General features: G+C 38.6%; 1 protein-coding gene across 7 annotated transcripts in view; it reads right to left on the minus strand.

The window, feature by feature from the left end:
• Strbp (spermatid perinuclear RNA binding protein) overlaps positions 1-24,958 on the minus strand; it is a 147,056-nt gene that overhangs the window by 39,000 nt on the left and 83,098 nt on the right. For 6 of the 7 annotated variants that reach the window (XR_014998874.2, XM_085681260.2, XM_085681262.2 and 3 more), the window contains exons 11-13: positions 11,007-11,099; positions 9,776-9,975; positions 2,664-2,822 (exon numbers count right to left, since the gene is read on the minus strand). Coding sequence is in view for 6 of the 7 variants with exons in the window: in XM_085681260.2 (XP_085537386.1) it covers positions 2,664-2,822; positions 9,776-9,975; positions 11,007-11,099 (452 nt within the window). In the remaining variant the exon portion in view is untranslated. The remainder of the gene's footprint in view (positions 1-2,663; positions 2,823-9,775; positions 9,976-11,006; positions 11,100-24,958) is intronic. The other variant, XM_085681261.2, reaches the window with a different exon arrangement.

The raw sequence follows: 24,958 nt of genomic DNA on the forward strand, positions 1-24,958 counted from the left end.
CCTACTCCCTTTGACGTCCCAGACAGACACCCGGACACTCAGATGTCCTAGCTCAGGCCTAGTTCCTCATGGGTCTACTCCCTCCATGGCACCAGATTCACGCCCAGACCCGCAGAGATCTCTGTTTCTGGCCTACTCCCTATGCAGTTGCTCCCCTGTACCCATTCCTGTGGAGTTCGCTGTCTCAAGCATGCCCCAGCCCATGTCTCTGGCTCAGTCCTGCCTCCGCAAATGTCCCTTTTCTAGATCCGTTCCACTCTCTTCGAGCTTGCTGTCTCAGGCCCATTCTGGCCTAGGTAGCTGGCATAGTCCTGCTCTTTTGAAGTTTGCTGCCTCAGACCTGCTCTGGTGCAGGTCGCTGGCTCAGTCCTTGTTTTACTTTTTAATGTAGGGATCATTTTGGCTTTCCAATTTTTCCATCTGATATGCAGAAGGCCTTTTATTTCTGCCTGTTTGTGTTTCCCCATCCTCAATAAAATGCTTTCTTCCTTCAACTGCCATTCTATCTGTAGGTCTTGAGATTTCTTTGCTGTTATTGCTTGTCTCCAGATGTTTCCTATCCTTTAATCCTTTAACTGGCAGAGAAAAAAAACTACATCAAATCTCCTAAATGATATCACTTTGGAGGCTCATCTCTGACTTCTGAAGTTGGTATCATTTTAAGACCTAACTTGGGATTTCTTTTGAGGACCACCAACTCAGCAAGATGCTACCTCACACGACAAGCTCCTAAGATACATACCATACCAAATACTTTCTTACGCTCTGGATCATTGCACTCAGTTAAATTTTATCATGGCCCCTTAAACGACTCACACTTTGAGGCACTGTGACTGCTGCCCACATTGTCAACCCATTGTCAGATTTAAGAACCTAAGAGGAATTGTCACCCTTAAATCCCCTAATACCTGTTAGGGTGACCTCTGTGGAAGAGTGATAAGAAACCAGGAGTTAGACATATTCCCATTAGGAATGAGATAGGAAGAGGAGTTGTGACAGGGCAAGAAAAGTGACAAATTCCTAAGATACTCAGCTTCTTCCTAACCTCCAGACTTGAAAAAAAAGCCTGGCAGCTTAAAACAAAAGCAAGGCTATTGTCTTCCACCAGCAGACCCCCTATGATGGATAGGCTCAAATTTAAGGCTGCTCAGGACATGTCACACAACAGTTCTGAGCCAATCAACCATCCTGTCTTTCTTCAAACTGTCTGATCCAAAATTAGAAAAGGAAGATCTTCAGGAGCTTTAAAACCCCTAGAGAAGAGACTGGGTTTCTCAGCTTTCTGAGTCCTCCCTCTGCTTTGCAGAGTCTTTTTCTCTGTACACTCCATGTCTGCTATGTGTGTTTCCTTACCCCAAAGAAACACCTTTCTTCAAAAAAGTAAAATAAATGTAAGTTTCTGCTATTATTCCAAAGGCAGTTCTTCAGAGGGAATGCAACCAACATGGGTTCCTCTCAATGTACTATACATACTCAGTACTTAGAGTCATCCCATTCTATTATCTGGGATCACTAGTGCATAGTCTAGGACTGACTCTGATTCTTAAATACACAGTGGGCAGTCTACACCCTCCTGTAAAGATGTACAAATTAAATGGTGCCCCTGCTTAGCACACACTTCAAAAAATTCTGTTTCCTCCACTATATTTTTTTAGGTTTTGTCGTTCAGTTAGTACCAATAGTCTTGATATATTATAATTATGACATTCTAGAAGTATCTTCCATGTTCAGTAGGCGTCTTAAATTAGTCTATATTTTTCTATATGTTGACATTCTTTTTAGGAGGTCAATAAAAGAAGATCAAGATGTACAACTCTGTGAAAATATGGCTGTCATCATACATACATTCAGAAATATCTCTGGGCAAAATTAAGGTAAAGAGCCATGTAGGAAGATAAGGCCTACAGAGAGGTGAGTCAACCTGGAGTCTGCCTGAAGGCTTACCAACAGGTGCTGTCAGAGGTCCCGATTATGCCTAGCCAATGAGGGGTGACCACTTATCAACAGATCAGACCTCAGCTTGGGTGCTAGGAGGAGGGTATACAAGGCTCTCCCCATTGCTGAATAAATGAGTCTGTGGTTTGTCATTTACCTAAGACTAGCTGTGTATGTTGTTGACACTGCGCCTTTTCACCCACTCCCTGAGGGACCAGTTAGGACCGAGAAACAGAGCCAAATGTTGTGGCAATACTCCTGTAATATAAGCACTTGGAAGGTAGAAGTAGGAGTTCAATGTCAACATCAACAATACAGCTAGCCTGGACTACTAGAAGCCCAATCTCAAAAACAAACAAAACAGCCCAGGCGATGATGGCAAATGCCTTTAATCCCAGCACTTGGGAGGCAGAGGCAAGGGGATCTCTGTGAGTTTGAGGTCAGTCTCAAACTACAAAAGCTAGTTCCAGGACAGACTCCAAAGCTACAGAGAACCCCTGTCTCGAAAAACCAAAGAAAAAAACAAAACAAAACAAAACAAAGCAGAGAGCTACAGCTGTGGCTCAGTGGTAGACTGCTTGCCTAGTATCCACAAACTCTAGGGTTTGATACCCAGTACCACTCAAACTATGAGTTATATATGCCTCTGTGAAACACTCTTTTTCACATCTCTAAGGTTTCCACAGCACTCACACTATATTCTACAGAAAAACAGAACACAACTATACCTCTAAGGTACTGGAGGTCTCAGTTGTAGAATTTCCAGTATTATTGCTTGAGTTTGAAGACACTGTTTCATTTTTGCTTTCATTATCTGATTTTTCATCGGAGCTCATACATTCAATATCTGCATCAAAACCTGTTGGGTATCCCATTGCCTGTAAAACCTGTACAAATCCCATTAAAACATGTTTATTCAGATACTAAAGATCAAAAATGACAGCTGAAATTCTGAGATTAAAAAGTTTTAAGAATCTGTAACATTTAGTTTCCAGAAACACCTGTGAAGAACAAGATTGTACTACACCTGTGAATCCTCAGTTCCGTCCATTCCAAGTACCAGGGTATCACTGCATGAGAATGGGAAAGCTTCCTCAGAATACCTAGCTCAAAGACTTCAGAAATGCAAGTTTAAAATTACTGCTAGATCATTTAATTTGGAGGTGAATGATAAAGAGAACATACAGCACTGTCAAGCTCAACCAATGGAGGGGGAGATGACATTCAAATAGCACCCAAAAAAGGAAATAAAACTAGAAAGAAAAAAAAGACGTTAAAGTCTACTCCTATCACTGTCCTCTGGTCTTCAATTTCTCCATCTATAAAGCAGAAGAATGGATAAGCTGACCTTTAAATTCTGTGACAACCATTGAGAAATTGGCCAAGGGACAGAATCCAAAGTTGTTTCTGTTGTTGCTTTGTTCTGTTTGTATTTGGTTGATTTTACTTTGTATTTTTACCTTCAAATTGGTTTGCCAATAGAGCCACAATTTCCAGATTTGTTTCTTATGTGTCTCTCTCAAAGTTTCATAGCTACAAAGCTTTAGCAATAATGCCTGTGTGGGGTTTTGTGCAAGTAGGTAGTAGGTATGCACAAGCACGTGTACATGTACATCATCTTTGACCACTCCTTCCAGATTACATTGTTTTTACAGTAAACAAGACAATGAATTCACTAGTATCTTAAGTCTCTTCCAAAGTAGATTAATGAGTTACTGACTAAAACTTTATTTTTAAGTAAAAGAGACTGATAAGGATCAAACTCAAGGTCTTTCCAGGATATGTATGTGCTCACCACTGAGATATTCTCTCATTGTCTCAGCCTTTAATTAAAACAATATGTCCATGGATATAGGAGTAAGGATCCAAAAGATCAGTTTTTAGTTGCTGGAGTATATAAGCAAAGTCATATTTCTCCATTTTACCTACTGTAATTAATAGGTGACTCAAAATAATGTTACAAGTGGTCAAATTTTTAAAAAAGTTTTTGCAGAAAATGACAGCTATATAAAAGATTTTACCAATATAAACAAAACAGTAATACCCCCAAAACAAAAGAAGGGGCTTAAGTTGAGCTCTGTGCAAAGGGAATTAGAAATTAACTCATCCAATTCATACAGAGAATCTGGCATTCTCATCATAAATAAATTTCTCAAGTTTACTTAGCCATAAAGCCAAGAGCCCCTTTTAACATCTTAAGTTCTAAAAGTACTCAGACAGCACTTTACACTAAGTACACTAAGATCACTTGGCTAATACACCAATATTTCATAAAGAAAACACCTGCTCCCATGAGTTCTGAAAATAATGCTCTCCCTCTGAATAATCTCACCCTGGACAAGAAATACAGGTATAAAACTAACATTACTAATGCCCACCACAGGTCAAAGTCAAGCATCACCAACAATGGGGCTTGTCTCTTCTATTACAAAAGCACAGAAAGATGTAGCTTGGAATTCGGGTACTGGCCTAAGTTCAAATCTCAGCATCAAAGCGGGGGAAAGAAGGTTTCTCAATTTAATAGCAATTGAAATCTCAATGATAATCACTGAATACCACTTCTTCCTTTGCTCTTCTCACTTGTCCTAAGTCATTTATTTGTTAACACAAGTTACAGTTTATAAAAGTGGTGTATTATCTCGAGAGATACAACATTCGCTTTCAAGATAAATAGATACCTAATAACTACTCTTAATAACAGAGGCTGCAGAGACCTTCAGCCATTAAAAGCATTGGTTGATCTTGCTGTGGACTTGGGTTAAGTTCTCATCACCCATGTGGTGGTTCACAACCACCTGTGACTCCAATTCCAAGGGACCCAGCACTTTTTTCTGACAACTGTGGGCACAGCACACATACATACACAAGTGAAGGCAAAACGCTTACACACATATAAAAATAAATAAATCTTTAAAATAGCTAATAAAAGGTAGAAACATAGCTCCAAAGTGGAATTCTTGTCTGGCACACATGAAGTCCTTGATTCAGTGTGTGCCTGTGTGTCTGTGTGTGCATGCACACATCAGGATGGAATCAGGGTTTGGCAGACAAAGGATAGGACTCAATAAGACAAAAACAACAGCCTACAGAATGGGAAAAGATCTTCACTTACCCCACATCAGACAGAGAGGTCTGATCTCCAAAATATACAAAGAATTCAAGACATTGGTCATCAAAAGAACAAATAATCCAATTTAAAAAAAAAAAACTGGGTACAGATCTCAACAGTGGACTCTAAAATGGCTGAAAGACACTTACGGAAATGCTAAACATCCTTAGTCATCAGAGAAATGCAAATCAATACAACTCTGAGATTCCATCTTACACCTATAATAACGGCCAATTTAAAAAACACTGATGACAACTTATGCTGGAGAGGTTGTGAGGTAAAGGGAACACTTCTGTATTGCTGGTGGGAATGCAAGCTGGTACAGCCCTTTGAAGAGCTGTGTGGTAATTTCTCAGAAAATTAGGAAACAACCTTTCTCAAGACCCAGTAATACCACTTTTGGGTATACATCCAAAAAATGCTCAATCGTGCCACAAGGACATATGCTCAACTATGTTCATAGCAGCATTGTTTGTCATAGCCAGAATCTGAAAATAACCTAAATGCCCCTCGACTGAAGAATGGATAAGAAAAATGTGGTACATTTACACAATGGAGTACTACACAGCAGAAAAAAATAATGACATCTTGAATTTTGCGGGAAAATGGAGCTAGAAAACATCATTTTGAGTGAGGTAACCCAAACCCAGAAAGACAATTATCACATGTACTCACTCATAAGTGATTTTTAAACAGAAAGAAAAAAAAACAGTCCACAAATTACAATCCCAGACAACTTAGACAACAATGAGGACCCTAAGAGAGACATACATGGATCTAATCTACATGGGAAGCAGAAAAAGACAAGATCTCCTGAGTAAATTGGGAGCATGGGGACCTTGGGAGAGGGTTGAAGAGGAGAGGAGCAGAGAAAAATGTAGAGCTCAATAAAAGTCAATAAAAAAAAAAAAGAGTACCCTCTGTTCGGAGCTTTCAGGAAAAGCTGCAAGACGAGAGGGAAACTGCAACTGGGTAGGCTAAGTCCCACTAATGTGGCAGTGACAGATTTCTGGTTGATTTATTGCAATTTGACTCTTAAGAGGTATTTTTCCCCAGAAGCCACTAAGACAATTGGAAAGATGGCCTACGTGGTCCTGTGACAAAGGATCTACCTTCAGAAATACAGCCCTCCCTCTGACTCATCTGTACATGTCTGCATCACCTACAGGGATGGCAATCTTGCAATGTATTCTGATACATAATAGGATTCTCAATACATTTTTAATGAATTATTCATTAACTTTGGCCCAGTAATTTCATCTCTATAACTTATCTTATAGGATAATAAGGCAAAGTCACAAATATGAAAAGCAATAAACTAAAACATCCAAAATAAATACTTTATGATAACTTGATAAAAATGAATTTGTCAGCCTTCACTTAATATTAGAACAATCTTTAACAGAAAAATAACTTAGCATGGACCTACTTTATGTACATATTTATATACAACATGTACATCCACTGTTCTTAGGGCTAAGTTCCTTTGAGAATTCTTAAGTTCCATTTTCAAAACTTAACACAAACCAAGTGATTTGCCAAATCCCAAGTGAATTCTCAGGTACTAACTTATATTCATATAGAGAAATAATAAGCAAAATAATAAAGACTAAAAATAACGCTGTATCAATTCGGCTTAGGTCTTGTCACCCAATTAGTACAAACTCAATGATTACATCAAACAGGTAAATGTCCATGAACTTTGGAATTGTACATTTAAATAAAAATAAATCTCAGGAAAAAATATACACGTTCTGTACTTAAATGTAAAAACCATTACTATTATTTCTAACTGTCAGAATTAAGGATGTTTCTTCTAAACTATAACAAACATACATGACAACTAAAAAGAGAAAGAAAAGCCATAAAAACGCCAGATGTAAAATAAAAACTACCTAAAAAGCTTGTACTGGCACAATGGAGGACACAAGTACTTGTATGCCAGATCTGATGATCGAAGTTTGATCCATGGATCCCATAAGATAGAGAGAACAGACTCCCACATGCTGTCCTGACAGTCACATGTACACTCATGCCATCACAACGTACACTCTTCCCCAACACACACACACAGACACACACATGTTAAAAACATTAACATTAAAACTTGAAAACCTTGGAAAGAACTCTTTGCCTCAATATAGCAAGCAAACTCTAGAACATAGCTACCTAGTACACAAACTAGTATAAGAATAGGAAAACACAGAATGGACCACAGGCTACTTCAAAATACACCTTCATATAATATTGTTGAATAATCATCATAAGCCAAACAAATTATCCACAGACGGGCATCCAAAGCTTCAAAGCCAATACTCAGATATTTCATCTTCCCTGAGTGGATCAGCAATCTAGTTGAGTGACTGCTCAAAATGGGCAAATCTCATCTCTTCACAAAGTTCAGATTTACTACTCAACTGCACATTCTATCCGAATTGCAACTAAAGACAAAAAAGAAAAAGGAGAGAAAGAAAAAAAGCAAGACAGCCATCTACTTCTGAAACATCTAAAAAGGATGTTTGGTGTGGGAAAATGCTCTGTATTCTGTCAATTATGTTTTAAATAAATGCTGATTGGCCAGTAGCTAGGCAGGAAGTATAGGAAGGACAACCAGACAGGAAGTAGAGGCGGGTTAATGAGAACAGGAGAATTCTGGGAAGAGGAAAGCCCATTCCTCGGGAGTCCTGGCCCAGCCACAGAAGAAGCAAGATGTGACTGCCTCACTGAAAAAGGTACTGAGCCATGTGGCTAACACAGACAAGAATAATGAGCTAATATACATTATAAGAGTTAATAAGAAGCCCAAGCTAATGGGCAAATCAGTTTATAACTAATATAGACCTCTGTGTGATTTCTTTGGGACTTAATAACTGAGGGAACCAGGCAGGACAGAAACCTCAGACAATAGATGTTAACCTGCTCCTCTGACCCAATTCCATTAGAATTATAACTGATGTCTCAGATGTGTGCTTATATACCTTTGGAATATAAGAAAGCAAACTAAGAAACTCTAAGTATACAAGCGCCTGCCCCCCCACAATATTTATCAAAATTTTGGTTAAAATAATCCATCATGGTATAATATTGTTATACTGCATCAAATAAAAATAGCAACTAATTCACGACATAAAAAAACTGAACTACAAGCTGTTATGAGACTATTAGCATAAAGTAAAAGAAGACAATCCATTAAGGATCATTGGTTTCCTATTTTATAAAGATCTACCAAAGAAAAAAATGACCACCTGACCCTTATACAAACACAACTGTGACTCTCAGAAATCAACTGTTTTTATGTAACAGTTTATTTCACAAGCTTTAGGTCTCACTGGCTACAGAATTTAGCTTTAAACTTGCAGTTCATTCTCAGGATATGCAGTACAGTTCATTTGCGATGGTGAATTTAGTTTTGGTTTTGTCTTCTTGACACAAGCTTGGGTCATCTGGGAAGAGAGAACCTCAATTTAAAAAATGTCCCTAGAGACAGACCATCCTGGTGAGTTTCGAGGCCAGTCTGGTCTACAGAGTCAAGTTCCAGGACTGGCTCCAAAGCTACAGAGAAACCTTGTCTCAAAAGACAAAAAGAGGCCAGACAGTGGTGGTGCATGCCTTTAATCAAAGAAGGCAGGGGCAGACGGTCTCTGTGAGTTCAAGGCCAGCCTAGTCTACAAGAGCTAGTTCTAGAAAGGGTTCAAAGCTACAGAGAAAGCCTGTCTTGAAAAATAAAAAAACTTTTTTTAAATAAAAAAAAACTTTTAAAATAAAACTTATTTTAAAAACTTTTTAAATAAAAAAAAAGACTTTTTTAAAAGTCTTTTAAATCTTGGGTTCAATTTACAGTCTCCTTTAAAACTCATACCCTCATCACACTTAAGCACCCAACTTATAAACAAAGCAGAAGATACACTGTCTGGTGTCTTTATCGCTTTGTTACTATTTTTCTGTATAGTTCTAATCACTAAAATAACATACACTTTCCATATATGCATTATTTATATCAACATCCTATCCACACTAAGCTCCATAAACTCTTACCTTAGCATATAGCATACTGCTTTAGCAAATGTAATATCCATGAAAAGACTAATTCTATTTTATACCATATATTCTTAAATCACAGAATAAATAAAAATCAGACTTCATTGCACATACATGATCTGTGACATTTTGGCATTAGTCTACAATAAATCAGATTTATTTATTGAGATATTTCATTATTTGGGCATTATCTACATGCATGATTGATTATTCAAAAATCTTCATTATTATTTCCTATAAAAAGAATTCTCAAGAACAAAGCATCAGGCTGGAGAGATGGCTCAGAGGTTAAGAGCATTGCTTGCTCTTCCAAAAGTCCTGAGTTCAATTCCCATCAACCACATGGTGGCTCACAACCATCTGTAATGGGGTCTGGTGCCCTCTTCTGGACTGCAGGCATACACAAAGACAGAATATTATATACATAATAAATAAAATATTAAAAAAAGAAAAAAGCATCACCAAAAACAGTGTACCATGTATAAATATTATCGTTGCCTTAGAAATATGCTAGTGACATATTTTTCTATATTTTCTAAATTGCATACAATCAACACACACTACGTCACAACAACAACACATGTGATGTGATGAAAGAAGTTTCTATGTTACTGTCCTTAAAGTCTTATATACACACAAGCCCTTTATCTGAACAAAACAGAGGAAGCACTGGCAAGTAAAAGAATACTGTACCTTCACTGCTACGTGAAGTTTTGCTGTTTTCTTGGATGGTCCTGAGGCTTCATATGTTGTGCCATCCACATCTACAGACATTGTGAAGACTGGGGCATGGACCGGGCCAGATTGTGACAAAAGCTTATATTGAAGCCCAGGCCTGATCTGATTTAATCTCATTAGTGCATTCATAAGGTCTATTGCTTTACTGTCCAGTACTATGTAAGAAAGAGAAATTAGAACAGAAATTAATTAGCAAGCCATTTTGCTTCAAACTATACATCTGTAGCTTCTATTAACCATGTAATGGCCTAGAAAGATAGGTCAGCACATAAGAACACTTGCTCTTGTGAAGACATGGGTTCAGTTCCCAGCATTCACATACATGGTGGTTCACAGTCACCTGTTAACTCCATTTCTAGGGTGGTGTGGGACAATTCAATATTCTGTCAATTATGATTTAAATAAATGCTGATTGCCAGTAGCCAGGCAGGAAGTATAGGCGGGACAATCAGACAGGAAGTAGAGGTGGGGCAATGAGAAGAGGAGAATTCTGGGAAGGAGGAAACCCATCTTCTCCCCCATCCTGCCCAGGTACCAAAGAAGAAAGATGTGACCTGCCCCACTTAAAAAGGTACTGAGCCATGTGGCTACCATAGATAATAACACTGGGTTAATTAATATAAGTTATAAGGGTTATTGGAAGCCTGAGCTAATGGACCAATCAGTTTATCATTAATATAGATTTCTGTGTAATTCCTTTGAAATTTACCAGCTGTGGGACCTGTTTGGAGGACAGAAACCCCCCAATAAGCAGGCCCTCATGTTACACTAGGGTACTTCATGCCCTCTTCTGACTTCTGCAGGCACCAGGCATGCACAATGATACAAATACATACATGCAAGCAAAACATTCATAGACATAAAATAAAGAATGTTTTTAAATATCTCGTATGTTCACAAAAATAAGAACTTTAAAATACAAATACACATTCACTCGATGAGAAAGTAATCTTTAAATTTCTTTCACTAATAGGATGGTAAAAATAATGTCCCAATAATTTCTATTTGTCAGCACTGATGTCTTATGCAATGAAACTTAGAAACGCAAAGTTCTTCTATTACCAATTTTGTCAACTCAGGTCTATCCTTAAAATTTTAATTCAAGTCAATGAAACTCTTCATTTCTTATTTTTCTGAAGTTATAAACCTTCTCTAGTTCCCACAATAAGAATAAGGATTTACATACTTTTCCTTAGGTTTCGTTTCATCTTCTTATTGGGATCTTTATCATCCCCTAATCCATCTTCAAATGGCCTCTTTAGAGCTGAAGATCCAACACCTACAAATAATTTTGAGATTTTTCACTGTCAGTTAAAACAAAGATCCTTTTAATGTTTTAGTGGGAAAAAAAATCTCAAAAAGATCACACAAGTTTTTCAACAACCAATTAAAACACCATACTTACAATCTAGAATATGTAATGTTCTTTTGAAACCATTATTATCATTTTTGTACATACCTATTTTACATTTATTCAGGTATATACATGTCTATGTCTATGCTATGGTCTGGATGTTTCTGTCCTCCTAAAATTCATATGCTAAATCTTAATTCCCTATGCAAAGATGTTGAGAGAGGTTATGTGAGAAGCAAAATCCTAATGAACATCAGTTAACAGTTGTAAAATACACCTGAAAGAGAATCCCTCTTCCATAATAAGAAGACATATAGCAGGCGCCATCTGTTGGGAAGCAGAGGAAGGTAGATCTGAAGTCAAGACTGGTCTACAGAGCAAGTTCCAGGACAGCCAGGGTCACACAGAGAAACCCTAAAGAAGAAGAAGAAAGAAGGAAGAAGAAAGAAGAGGAAAGAGGAGGAGGAAGAGGAGGAAATGGACTATTATCAAGTGTTGGATGGTGGCAGCACACACCTTTGATTCTAGTGGCAGAGGCAGAGACAGGCTGATCTCTCTACATCTGAGGATAGACTGGTCTACATAGTAAATTTCAGGACAGCAGGGGCTATGCAGAGACATGCTGTCTCAAAATACCAGAAGGGGAAAAAAGGGGGGGGGGCATTACCAGACACCTCACCACCACCTTGTCTTCTACTTTATAAAGTATACTCCCAGGCTTAAGGCAGAAGCTTTGCAGCCCCAGTTTCAAAGAAGTCATTAGCCTGTTCAAGTACATTAATGAGTTCCGTCTTCAACTTAAAAAACTAGTTCACGGGACTTTTCCTAAGAAAAACTATGCTCAAGATATTCATCCCCACAGTGAAATTCTGTATTTTCTCACTGTCAAGATTTATTGTCTCTTGGCATAAACAGTTCAGCAATTGCTTGAGTCAGTATTTTCCAGTCAGGTCAATCTTGATGTTCTCCAACAAGTGTCTACCTAGCATTGTTTTGTTTGCATATAGTTGTAAGTATATCTGTCTTCTAGAATACAATATTTAAGAGATAAAAGCTTTTTAAAAAGAACTATGTTTATTCAATCCTTGCACTACTCATTCTTCACATTAAAAGCAGTTCCCTATCTGACTAGAAAGTATAAGTTGGTTAAATAGATTTATGCATGCCAGCTATATGGATAGGATTCTGTGGCTTATTTTATTAGTCCTGTCATTGGAAAATAACTCAAATATCTGGGGCTAGTGACAGAATCAGGGAAAACATGGGCTTACATTTATATATAGCAAGACATTTTAACCTTCATAGTCTGGTAATGAGAAGCAGTAACTTCTGAGGTTTGGCACGATCTTTAGTCCTTTATGTGCAACAACTTTATCTTCACAAGCACTTTATTGTTCCCACTATAAACTCATATATACATATATTCAATAACCATTTTCAAAATTTACTACTTACAGGCAATGTATTTAACATGTAACAGGGACAAACAGTACCCCTATTCTCAAACAACTTAGTCACAAAAGGTGGAGACTAATTGCAACATACCATATAACAGTGAGGCATGCACACAAGAGTTTCATGACCCATAACTCCAATTTGGTTTTGGTTATGTCAGATTCCACGCACATATGCACACATACACATTTTAACAATGTACTTTAACTTGCACATAGTATGTGTACATATGCATCTCAAAACAATGCACTCAGAAATTTCAGAATGCCCCCACTCCACAAACTACATTAGCAACATGTACTCCCATCTCTAAATGAGAGTTGAAATTTCTTCACCCCTAGTAGCAACCAAATTTAGACAATTTCTAGGCAAGTATATTCCCAATAAGTGCAAGTATAAACAAGAGAAGAGAATATTTAGCCTGAACAGGTTTGGGTACCAAGTAAGATAAAAATGTGTCTTCTTGTTTTCTAGTAAACTTTTAGGGAGAATCACCGTCATTGTCATCTTATGCTATACCTAAGTAGGTGTGCATATGATTAAAGGCAGATTCATTATGGGAAGGGAAATACACAGTAGGAAAAAAAGCATGACCTAATCTATCAAACAAATTACAGTACTACACACATTTATAAGAAACTCTTTTTCTTGACCTCATAAAAAGAAGCCCCAAACAATAACTGGGGTCCTTGAGTATGTTCATTCTTGTGTCAGCTTTAACAGTGTATTCCCTCAAATCAGCACTGCTGCTTTACTTCAAATTAAGTTATCTTGCTCCTTCTGCTACTCTGTGTGAATCCTTACCTCCAATGGATCAGATGTCAAGAACTTTCTAAACATTCAGGCAAGACCCTGACCACCTATGAAAGTAGTGGGTACTGTAAGAAGTTCTCAGAAACCAGTAAGAAAATTCAAGACTGACTCATCAGATTTTGGTCTAAATACAGATGGGAAATGTGTAACATGAAGGGGCTGCTTGTTGGGGTTTTTTTACTCTTTGAACCTCTCTTTAGAAATGTCCAGTGCCTGGGAAAAATAAAAGCAGACTCAGAGGAGAACAGTTTATATTTTAGGGGTTGAAGCAATGGATGAACAGCTTAAGAATAATGGCTGCCCTTTCAGAGGACCTTGCTGGATTTGATTCCTAGCACCTACAGGGGCAGCTCACAACTATCTGTGACTCCAGTTTCTGGATATCTGATGCCCTCTTTGAACCTCATCAGGCACCAGGCACACTCATGGTGCACAGACATTCATGCAGAAACTCGTGTACATAAAATTAAAATATTTTTTTTAAAGTTTAGAATTTAAAAATCTTAGGTCTAAGGTGCTATTCAGCTAGACATTTATGTGATAAATGAAGAGGTACTGGGGACTGGACAGCAAGTACCAGATGAAAGTGCATAAATTTAGGACCTTCTTTTTGGTAAAAATAAGAAATTTCAAGACAAAGACTAAATGAATCGGTATAAATAAAAACAAAAGGCTTAGGATTAAGGACATTTTTAGTATTCAGAGTTCAGAAAGACAAAGAACAAATAGAGAAATCAGAAGCTGGCGCTATGGCTAGAAGAATCAAGAGGAAATGATCATGTGACACTCAATTGAAAAGTAGCATTTTATGTCACTCAAGTGTCCGGTAATACCAAAGGAAGAGAACAGAGGGCAATAGGAACTGTCCTACTTAGAAAAAGGGTAAATTGGTATACTGGACATATTTCTAGGTCCACATTTTCTGCCTGTAATATTTCCAAGACACACACATGCAGGAAAGTACTCAAAGAAATTCTGTGGGTAGCTGAAAACTACTAAATAGTCTAAAAATCTTTCAAAAGTCAGATGAATAAAATGTGACATGTTCATAAATGAATACTGTGGGCTATCAAGATAACAAACTATTAAAACACCTAGAATTAATCGCAAAAAATATTGGACAAGAAAGATTAAAGCCACAAAAGAATAAATTAGTGCAGCTCAGTTTCTACAAAGTTTAAAGCAAATTAAATTACTGAAGAAAGAGTATCCAGGTGGGAAAGTCAGAAAGAAAATCTAGAAAATACCGTCTACAAGTTAGGACTGGAGTTCACACAGCAAGAACATAACAAAGTGGGATACATGGATGGTGCCCAAAGAACAGATAATGCTCTGTTTGATTATATAAATAACTTTTCAAAATAATTATTTGGGGGAAGGGGAGGCAAAGAAGATGACTCTGGTTAGGAGAACCAGTTGTTCTTCCAAAAGACCTGGTTTCAATTCTCAGCACCCACATAACAGCTAACTCTTAACTCCAGTTCCAGAGAATCCAACGCCTTCCTTTTGGTCTAAACAGGCACCAGGCATGTATGCGTGGCACAGACATAAATGCAGGCAAGGCAAAACAGATACATACATAAAATTCAAAAAGTGTTCATCTATGTCAAAGTTGCAGTGGGATAGAATAAGGGCTCAAAGAAAACCATTGAATGTGGTAAGGGAAAGGTCCCAGACAATACTTCAGAAGTGATGAGGAAGAAAGCCTGATATAATAAGCTCAAATCATAGAAAAAGTCAGATATTTCCCCATTCTGTAGGCTTCCATTTTGTCTTGTTGACTGTATCCGTTGATTACACTCCAAAGTCAGAGTTTTTAAAGTATGGTGCTCCCATTTCTTCACTGCCTCTTCTGCTATTCTTTGTTCATTGGCGTTTTGTCCCGCCTCCATTTCCGTCTCCGTTTTCATTTGCCGACTGCTCTTTTGTCCCGCCACAACTTCTGCCTCGCTTTATGTTTTTATTCACCAACATCTCTTTCATCCCGCCTTCACTTCCCTTCCAAAAGGTTCAGCCTGAGGCCGCTCTATGCCCACTTCTATTCCAAAGTGTTCCAAAGTCACGTGTCACTGAGCATCACCACCCCCATCCCCTTTACCCCCCCCCCCCCCGGGAAAATAAGTGGCCTATTCCACATTAGCCCCTCTGTTCCAAAGTGCCCGCCCCATAGAGCGGCTGGCTCCAGGTCTGGAAGCCGCACAGCCGGTTCATGGAGCGGCACTTGCCCATCAGTATCACTAGCCTGCATCAACACAGGTTTCTATCTGGGCCCTCACAGGCAGGGGGCTTGGCCTTACGTTCTCCATAGCTGGTAACTGCCTTCCATGCTCAGACCACTCTGGCACCTTCCCTGCTGCCCCGCCCTTTAATGATGACAACAAATCCGCTCCCCCCCCCCCCCTACCGCCGCAATTTAGAACTCTACAAAAATGTTTCATTCTTACGTTTCTGTTCTCTCTTCCAACGACTAGTCAGCTGACACAGGTCCCTAAGGCTGTCTTGTTTCTCTGTTAACATAATGTGGCCACGATGTGTTTATATCAGTGTGTAACAGTGTTTTCATGATGTAATTTTTGTGTACATGTGTGCTTCCAGATTACAACAGCTCTAAAATTTAGTTTATATGCCCAGTTTTAAAAACCTGGCTCTTAAGTGCCTCTATATAGATATATCTATATATCTGAGATTGTGGCATTTTAACAAGAGCTTCTAACACATAGGCATGCCAGCCTTTGCAGCACCCTATGACTCCTCCAAGAAGACAGAAGACCCGCCATCTCCAGGCTTGCGCTGGCTTTGCAAAGCGACCCACACAGAAGAAAAAACCCAGGGAATCCATCTGCTTTTTACTGCCAAGGCAGGTAAGACAATCTTCCCATTCAAAGGAAAAATCTTTGGGCCTCTCACACTCAAGAGCTAATGGCAAATATTTCTTCTAAGACTTATGTTCTCCAAGGACAAGTAGAGGACTTGGGATTGCCTGCTAGCCAAAAGCCGTCTCTCTTTTTTTTTTTTCTCTCATCAATTCCTCCCAGATTTGTCTAAAGGCATTTGACAACTCTAAGTACTATTCTTCATAGTCCAAGATTAACAGGTTTTAAACTTCAGAGGTTCAGAGTTCCCAAATTCCTCTAATAGCTTTCTAACCTATGACACAGGTTCCTAAGGTTGTTCTTACGTTTCTCTGTTACACCAAGATATAAAATCTGTTCCAGTTCTCTTACAAGTTCCTGGAAAAGTTCTATCACTTTATCAAAATCAGGCCTGATAAAATCCAAGGTTTTAAGTGGAAGACTTATATGACAAGAACTTTAAATCTTTGAAGAAAAATACTGAAAAAGACACCAGAAAGTGGAAAGACCTCCCATACTCTTGGGTAGGCAGAATTAATATAGTAAAAATGGCAATCTTACCAAAAGCATTCTACATAACCCAGCAAAATTCTTCAGAGACCTCGAAAGAACAGTACTCAACTTCATATGGAAAAGCAAAAACACCAAGGACAGCCAAAACAATCATGAGCAATAAAAGAATTTCTGGAGGCATCACAATCCCAGACTTCAAACTCTACTACAGAGCTATATTACTGAAAACACCTGGTACTAGCATAAGAACAGACAGGAGGACCAATGGAACTGAATAGAAGACCCAGAGATCAATCCACACATCTTCGAACACCTGATATTTGATAAAGAAGCAAAAAAATATCAAATGGAAAAAAGAAAGCATATTTAACAAGTGGTGCTGGCATAACTAAATATCAACATGTAGAAAAATGAAAATAGACCCATATCTATCACCATACACAAAACTCAAGTCCAAATGGATCAAAGACCTCAACATAAAGCCAGCCACACTGAACCTTATAGAAGAGTAAGTGGGAAGTACACTTTAACGCATTGACACAGGGAACCACTTCCTAAATAGAACCCTAGCAGCACAGACACTGAGAGAAACAATTAATAAATGGGACCTCCTGAAACTGAAAAGCTTCTGTAAAGCAAAGGATACAATAAGACAAAATGACAGCCTACAGAAATGTGAAAAGATCTTCATTAACCCCAAATCAGACAGAGGCCTGATCTCCAAAAAGTACAAAGAACTTAAGAAATTGGACAGCGGACCCGCAGCAGAAGCCTGGCAACGGAGCACAAACATTCCCCGACCCCCTTAACTCCCTGGTCATTCTGCAGAGGCTATTCCACCCTGCTATGCCCTCTCTTCTCCTATTCCATCCCAGCTTTCACCCAGAAACCCCTTCCCTTCTCCTCCCTTCCTCGGGGCCATAAAATCCCCCAGCTCAACCTGTTTGGGTGCTGGGATAGGGTGGTAAGTACAACCCAGCAGGAGGGAGTTCCTATGTTTCAATAGCCTGCCTGCAGCAAGGTAGGCCTTTTGTCAGCAAGATCCCTGGCCAGCAAGGGGCACTGATCCTGTAGCAGAATATCCATCAGAGAGCAAGGTCCCTGGCCAACAAGGGAACCTGACCCTGTACCAGAAGATCCATTGGAGAGCATCTGAAGGAAGAGATGGGAAGGCGCCAAGGCAAGAATCCCTCCAACAATCTGAAAAACAACATGAAAACAACAGATCCCAGCAATCTTACAACAAAAGGACTTGAACACCCTAATCCAGAAGAAGTGGGAAAAGGTGCCACTATGAAAGCAATAGAGTCCCTTAAACAGGATATGAATAACTCCCTTAAAGAAATGGATGAGAAGTATAACAAAAAGCTTGAAGAAATGAGTAAATCTGTAAATGATACCTTGGGAAACCAAGAAAAAACAAACAGGTAATGGAAACAGTTCAAGAATTGAAAATTGAAATGGAGGCAATGAAGAAAACACAAACCGAGGGCCAGCTGGATATGGAAAATTTAGGTAAACGAACAGAGACTACAGAAACAAGCATTACCAAGACAATATAAGAGATAGAATGAATCTCAGATTCTGACGACACCAGAGAGAAAATAAACGCTCTGGTCAAAGAAAACAGTAAATCCAACAAATTCTCATCACAAAACATTCAAGAAATCTGGGACACAATAAAAAGACCAAACCTAAGAATAATAGGGGTAGAAGGAGAAGAATTGTGCATCAAAGGCCCAGAAAATATATTCAACAAAATTAAAGAAGAAAACTTTCCCAACCTAAAGAACGATATTCCTATGAAGGTTCAAGAAGCATACAGAACACCGAATAAACTATATCAAAAAAAAATCCCATTGCCATATAATAATCAAAACACAAAACATACAGATTAAAAAAAGAATAATAAGAGCTGCAAAAAAAAAAAAGGTCAAATAACTTATAAAAGTAAACCTATCAGACTTACACTGGACTTCTCTATGGAAACCATGAAAGCCAGAAGGTCGTGGATAGAGGTACTGCAGAAACTAAGAGACCATGGATGCAAGCCCAGACTACTATACCCAGCAAAGCTATCATTCACTATCAATGGAGAAAACAAAATATTCCAGGATAAACAATACGTAGCCACAAATCCAGTCTTACAGAAAGTAACAGAAGGAAAATCACAACCCAAGAAATCCAACATTGACAACACTGCCTCCAAGAACTCAGACATCTAGTGACCCTTCACAAGCACAACTCAAAGAAGGGAAACACACAAACTCTACAACCCAAAAAAATAAAAATGAAAAAAATAACCGGAGTCAACAACGACTGGTCATTAATATCACTTAATATCAATGGACTCAATTCACCTATAAAAAGGCACAGACTAAGAGATTGGATACAAAAACAGGATACAACATTCTGCTGTTTACAAGAAACACACCTCAACCACAAAGACAGACATCTACTCAGAGTAAAGGGTTGGGAAAAGGTTTTTCAAGCAAACAGGCCTAGGAAACAAGCGGGTGTGGCCATTCTAATATCTAACAAAACTGACTTCAAACCAAAATCAATCAGAAGAGATGGAGATGGACATTTCATACTCATAACAGGAACAATTCATCAGGAGGAAGTCTCAATCCTGAATATCTATGCCCCTAATATAAAAGCACCCACTTATGTAAAAGAAACACTTCTAGAACTCAAGGCAGTCACCAAATCACACACACTAATAGTAGGAGACTTCAACACACCTCTCTCACCAATGGACAGGTCAATCAGACAGAAACCTAACAGAGAAATAAGAGAATTAATAGAGATAATGAATTAAATGGACTTAACAGACATCTATACAACATTCCACCCAAACAGGAAAGAATATACTTTCTTATCTGCAGCTCATGGAACCTTCTCGAAAATTGATCACATATTGGTAAAAAGAGCAAACTTCCACAGATATAAAAAAATATTAGTAACCACCTGTGTCTTGTCGGATCACCATGGATTAAAGTTAGAATTCAACAACAATGCTACTACCCCCAGGAAGCCAACAAACTCATGGAAGCTGAACAGTCAACTACTGAATCACCCCTGGGTCAAGGAAGAAATAAAGAAATTAAAGTCTTCCTTGAATTTAATGAAAATAAAGACACAACATACTCAAACCTATGGGACACTATGAAAGCAGTGCTAAGAGGAAAGTTCATAGCACTAAGTGCCCAATTAAAGAAAACGGAGAAAGCACACCTGAAGTGTGCTGAAAGCACACTTAACAGCACACCTGAAAGCTCTAGAAAAAAAAGAAGCAGACTCACCCAGGAGGAGTAGAAGACTGGAAATAATTAAACTGAGGGCTGAAATCAACAAAATAGAAACACAGAAAACAATCCAAAGAATCAATGAAACAAAAAGCTGGTTCTTGGAGAAAATAAATAAGATTGATTCCTATTCAAACGAATCAAATGGCAGAGAGAGAACATGCAAATTAATAAGATGAGAAATGAAAAGGGAGACATAACCAGAGACATAGAGGAAATTCAGAGAGTCATTAGATCTAACTACAAAAGCCTGTATGCCACAAAATTGGAAAATGTAAAAGAAATGGACATTTTTTTAGATAAGTACTATATACCAAAGTTGAACCAAGAACAGGTGAACAATCTAAATAGACCTGTTAGTCGCGAAGAATTAGAAGCTGTTATCAAAAACCTCCCTACCAAAAATTGCCCAGAACCAGATGGTTTCAACGCAGAATTCTACCAGAACTTCCAAGAAGAGCTAATGCCTATACTCCTTAATGTATTTCACAATATAGAAACAGAAGAGTCATTGCCAAATTCTTTTTATGAAGCTACAGTTACCCAGATACCAAAACCACACAAAGACACAACCAAAAAGAAAATTACAGGCCAATCTCACTCATGAACATCGACGCAAAAATTCTCAATAAAATACTGGCAAACCGAATCCAAGAACACATTAGAAAAATTATCCAATTATGATCAAGTAGGCTTCATCCCAGAGATGCAGGGTTGGTTCAACATACGCAAATCTATCAATGTAATCCATCATATAAATAAACTGAAGGAAAAAAAACGTATGATCATTTCATTAGATGCTGAAAAAGCATTTGACAAAATTCAATACCCCTTTATGATAAAGGTGTTGGAGAGATTAGGGATACAAGGATCATACCTAAATATAATAAAAGCTATTTACAGCAAGCCGACAGCTAACATCAAATGAAATGGGAGAGAAACTCAAAGCCATTCCACTAAAATCGGGAACATGACAAGGCTGTCCACTCTCTCCATACCTCTTCAATATAGTACTTGAAGTTCTGGCAATAGCAATAAGACAACATAAGGGGATCAAGGGGATTCGAATTGGAAAGGAAGAAGTTAAACTTTTGTTATTTGCAGATGATATGATAGTGTACATAAGCGACCCCAAAAACTCTACCAAAGAACTCCTACAGCTGATAAACACCTTTAGTAATGTGGCAGGATACAAGATCAACTCCAAAAAATTAGTTGCCCTCCTATACACAAAGGATAAAAGAAGCAGAGAGGGAAATCAGAGAAGCATCACCTTTCACGATAGCCACAAATAGTGTAAAATATCTTGGGGTAACTCTAACCAAGGAAGTGAAAGACCTATTTGACAAGAACTTTAAGTCTTTGAAGAAAGAAATTGAAGAGGATACCAGAAAATGGAAGGATCTCCCTTGCTCTTGGATTGGGAGGATCAACATAGTAAAAATGGCAATTCTACCAAAAGCAATCTATAGATTCAATGCATTCCCCTGGTGCGGGAGAATTATCTGTATTCTGTCAATCATATTTTAATAAAACGCTGATTGGCCAGGCAGGCAGTATAGGCGGGAAAGCCAGACAGGAAGTAGGGGTGGAGCAAAGAGACTGGGAGTATTCTGGAAGCAGAAGCTCTCTCTCAGCCACTCCTGTACAGACCACCGAAGAGACAGCATGTAACCTGCCCAGCTCAAAAAGGTATGGAGCCATTATGGCTAACATAGATCAGAATAATGGGTTAATATAAGTTATAAGAGTTAACAAGAAGCCTGACCCTATGGGCCAATCAGTTTATAACCTTATGGAGTCTTGTGCGTGATTTTCCTTGGGACTTGCTGGCTTATTGGGGTACTGGGCCAGACAGAAACCCCAACAAGCCGGCCCCACATGTTACATTCCCCATAAAAATTCTTCACGGACCTTGAGAGAACAATAATCAAGTTTATATGGAAAAAACAAAAAACCCAGGACAGTCAAAACAATTCTATACAATAAAGGAACTTCTGGAGGCATTACCATTCCTGACTTCAAACTCTATTACAGAGCTACAGTATTGAAAACAGCTTGGTATTGGCACAAAAACAGAGAAATCGACCTATGGAATCGAATACAAGATCACACCACCTGCTCGCTGAATGTGGACCCACCAACACCCAGCTGTCCCCTCCCAAAGTCTCCCGAAGCCCGCATGTAGACTTGAGTCTATGCCCTTTTTCCAAAGAGAGGCAAAATGTTGGTCATAATTATCATCTCAACTTCCTGTCACCCCGATATCCATAGAGTCTGGAATGTTAAGTCTGGAGCATAGCTCCAGCCCCTGGCATCCATTACAGCCCCCCTGGCCTGGAAGTTGCATTAGTCTGGACTCCAAATCCCAGCATGCCAGGTTCTGACTCCGCCCTGGGGGACCACTCCCACAGAGTATTTACATGAATGCCCAGAGAAGAAACACATGGTTCCAGGTTTGCATGTGCTCCCTGCTTTCCTGTCTCCCCACCATGCGCTTGGCCACCCAAGAACACCATACTTAATAAAACAATGGGCATCTTAATTTGGTTTGATCTGACCTAATTGGATTTTTTTGCGTCAGCAGAGCCGACCCTCTTAGGATTTTTTTCTCCTAACACTACCACAAAAACAAAATAATAAAAATTAATAAACACTGCTCAATAGTAATTCTAAATAATAAGTCTCAATTTTCCAATTAAAATCAGACTAACAGAGGGATTAGGAAATAGGATGATTCTTTTTGTTGTCTACAAGAAACATATCTCACTGGACAGTCGTGGTGCACACCTTTAATCCCAGCACTAGGGAGGCAGAGGCAGGTGGACCTCTATGAGTTTGAAGCCAGCCTGGTCTACAAGAGTTAGTTCCAGGACAGCCACCAAAGCTACAGAGAAACCTTGTCTCAAAACAAACAAACAAATAATAAATAAATAAAATAAAAAAGAAACACATCTCCTCATTAAAGGCAGACATCACTTTGGGGTAAAAGGACAGAAAAAGATATTCCAGGCAAATTGAACTAAAAGATGAACAAGATACTCTAATACCAAACAAAACAGACTTCAAACCAAAACTAGACAGAACAGACAGGAAAAGGCAATTCACACTCATTAAAGGAAAAATTCACCAAGAACACACTTCAATTCTAAACATTAACACAACAAAGGGGCAAATATGAAATTGGGTAACTTCATAAAAGAAACAATTTAAAACTCACAGGCTGACACTAACACAGTAATAAAACTGTGGGACTCCAATAACCCACTCCCATCAAAAGGTTATCCAGACACAAACGGAGAAACTCCAGAGTTAAATGACATCATAAATCAAATGGACCTAATAGAACATTCTATGCAAACACTAAAGAATTCACTTTCTTCCAAAACTAACCACAATGCAAGTCTCAACAGATATAGAAAAACTAAATATCCTGCATCCTTTGGTCACAAAAGTATAAAGCTGAATTCCAACAACAACAGAAATGGCATAAAACAGACAAACTCATGGAAACAAGACAACAAGGTACGGAATGAAAGTTGGGTCAAGGGAGAATCAAAAGGAAATTGAAATCAGGCAGCAGTGGGACATGACTTTTTTTTTTTCCTTTGGTTTTTAGAGACAGGCTTTCTCTGTATAACTGAACAAGCTGCTCTGGAACTAGCTCTGTAGACCATGCTGGCCTTGAACTCACAGAGATCCAACTCCCTCTGCCTCCCAAGCAGTGCATGCCTTTAATCCCAGTACTCAGGAGACAGAAGGAAGCAGATATCTAAATTTAAGGTCAACCTGGTCTACAGAGCAAGTTCCAGGACAACCACAGGTGTGTAAAACTTCGCAGAATTGAATCAAAATAAAAACACAAAATAATATACCAAAATCTATGCAACACATTAAAGGCAGTCACAGTAGTAAAGGAAAGGCCACAGTACATTGCCTATCATCAAGAAACTAGAGAGATCTCGTGTTGTATACTTGAAAACTTAAAAAAAAAATAAAAAAAAGAACAAACACCCAAAGAAAGTAGGAAGAAATAATCAACATAGGGCTGAAATTAATGAAATAGGAAAGAAAAATAACAACACAGAATCAATGATATAAAGAGATGGTTCTTTGGTGGGGGGAACTAAAACCAACAAAATTACCAAGCCTTTTAGCCAAATTAACCAGAAAGAAAGATCTAATCCAATTTAGATCTAAATTAACTGAAGAGACTGGGAGGATCAGACCAGAGGTTAAGGGCACTAGTTGCTGTTGCAAAGGACCTGGATTTGTTTCCCAGGACCCACATGGTGGCACCTAGAAAGACACTCTTCAACATGTTGAGATGTCTGTAGGCTATGCAGTGTGTTCCAGGTTTCCCAGCCTTTTTCCATTTACTAGTATTTACCAACTGTCAACCACGCTGGGGTGAGCCTTGGTGACGCAGCTGAGTCATTTCTGATCCTGTAAGTAACTCCTCACCCACGGTTAACCCCAATAAAACTCATTGGTTCACCAAGTTGGACTTTGGTGTTATCTGTAATTTGGTCTGTCTTGAATTCCCTATCTGGAGTGGGAAGATGAATGCATTTCATATGCCCAGGAAATGTTTTGTCATACGAGTACAAGCAGACAAGTACAAACAAAGGGTGGTCATGAGTTTTCTAATACATTTTTCGCATCCCCTATATTTTTGTTTCCCTTTCTTTCTACAAAGTACTTGCATTGCAAGCTTCAGAAAGTTCATCCCTCTGACCAGTGACAGGAACAATGTCTCTTCTTAATGTTTTTATCTGCTCTTAGACTAGAGCCTAAAGTATGATTCATAAGTCTGTGCAGTAACAAAATCTAGCAACACAGA

The sequence above is a fragment of the Myodes glareolus genome, chromosome 21 (genome assembly GCF_982192425.1).
Source record: "Myodes glareolus chromosome 21, mMyoGla1.1, whole genome shotgun sequence".
Classification (NCBI taxonomy): Eukaryota; Metazoa; Chordata; class Mammalia; order Rodentia; family Cricetidae; genus Myodes; species Myodes glareolus.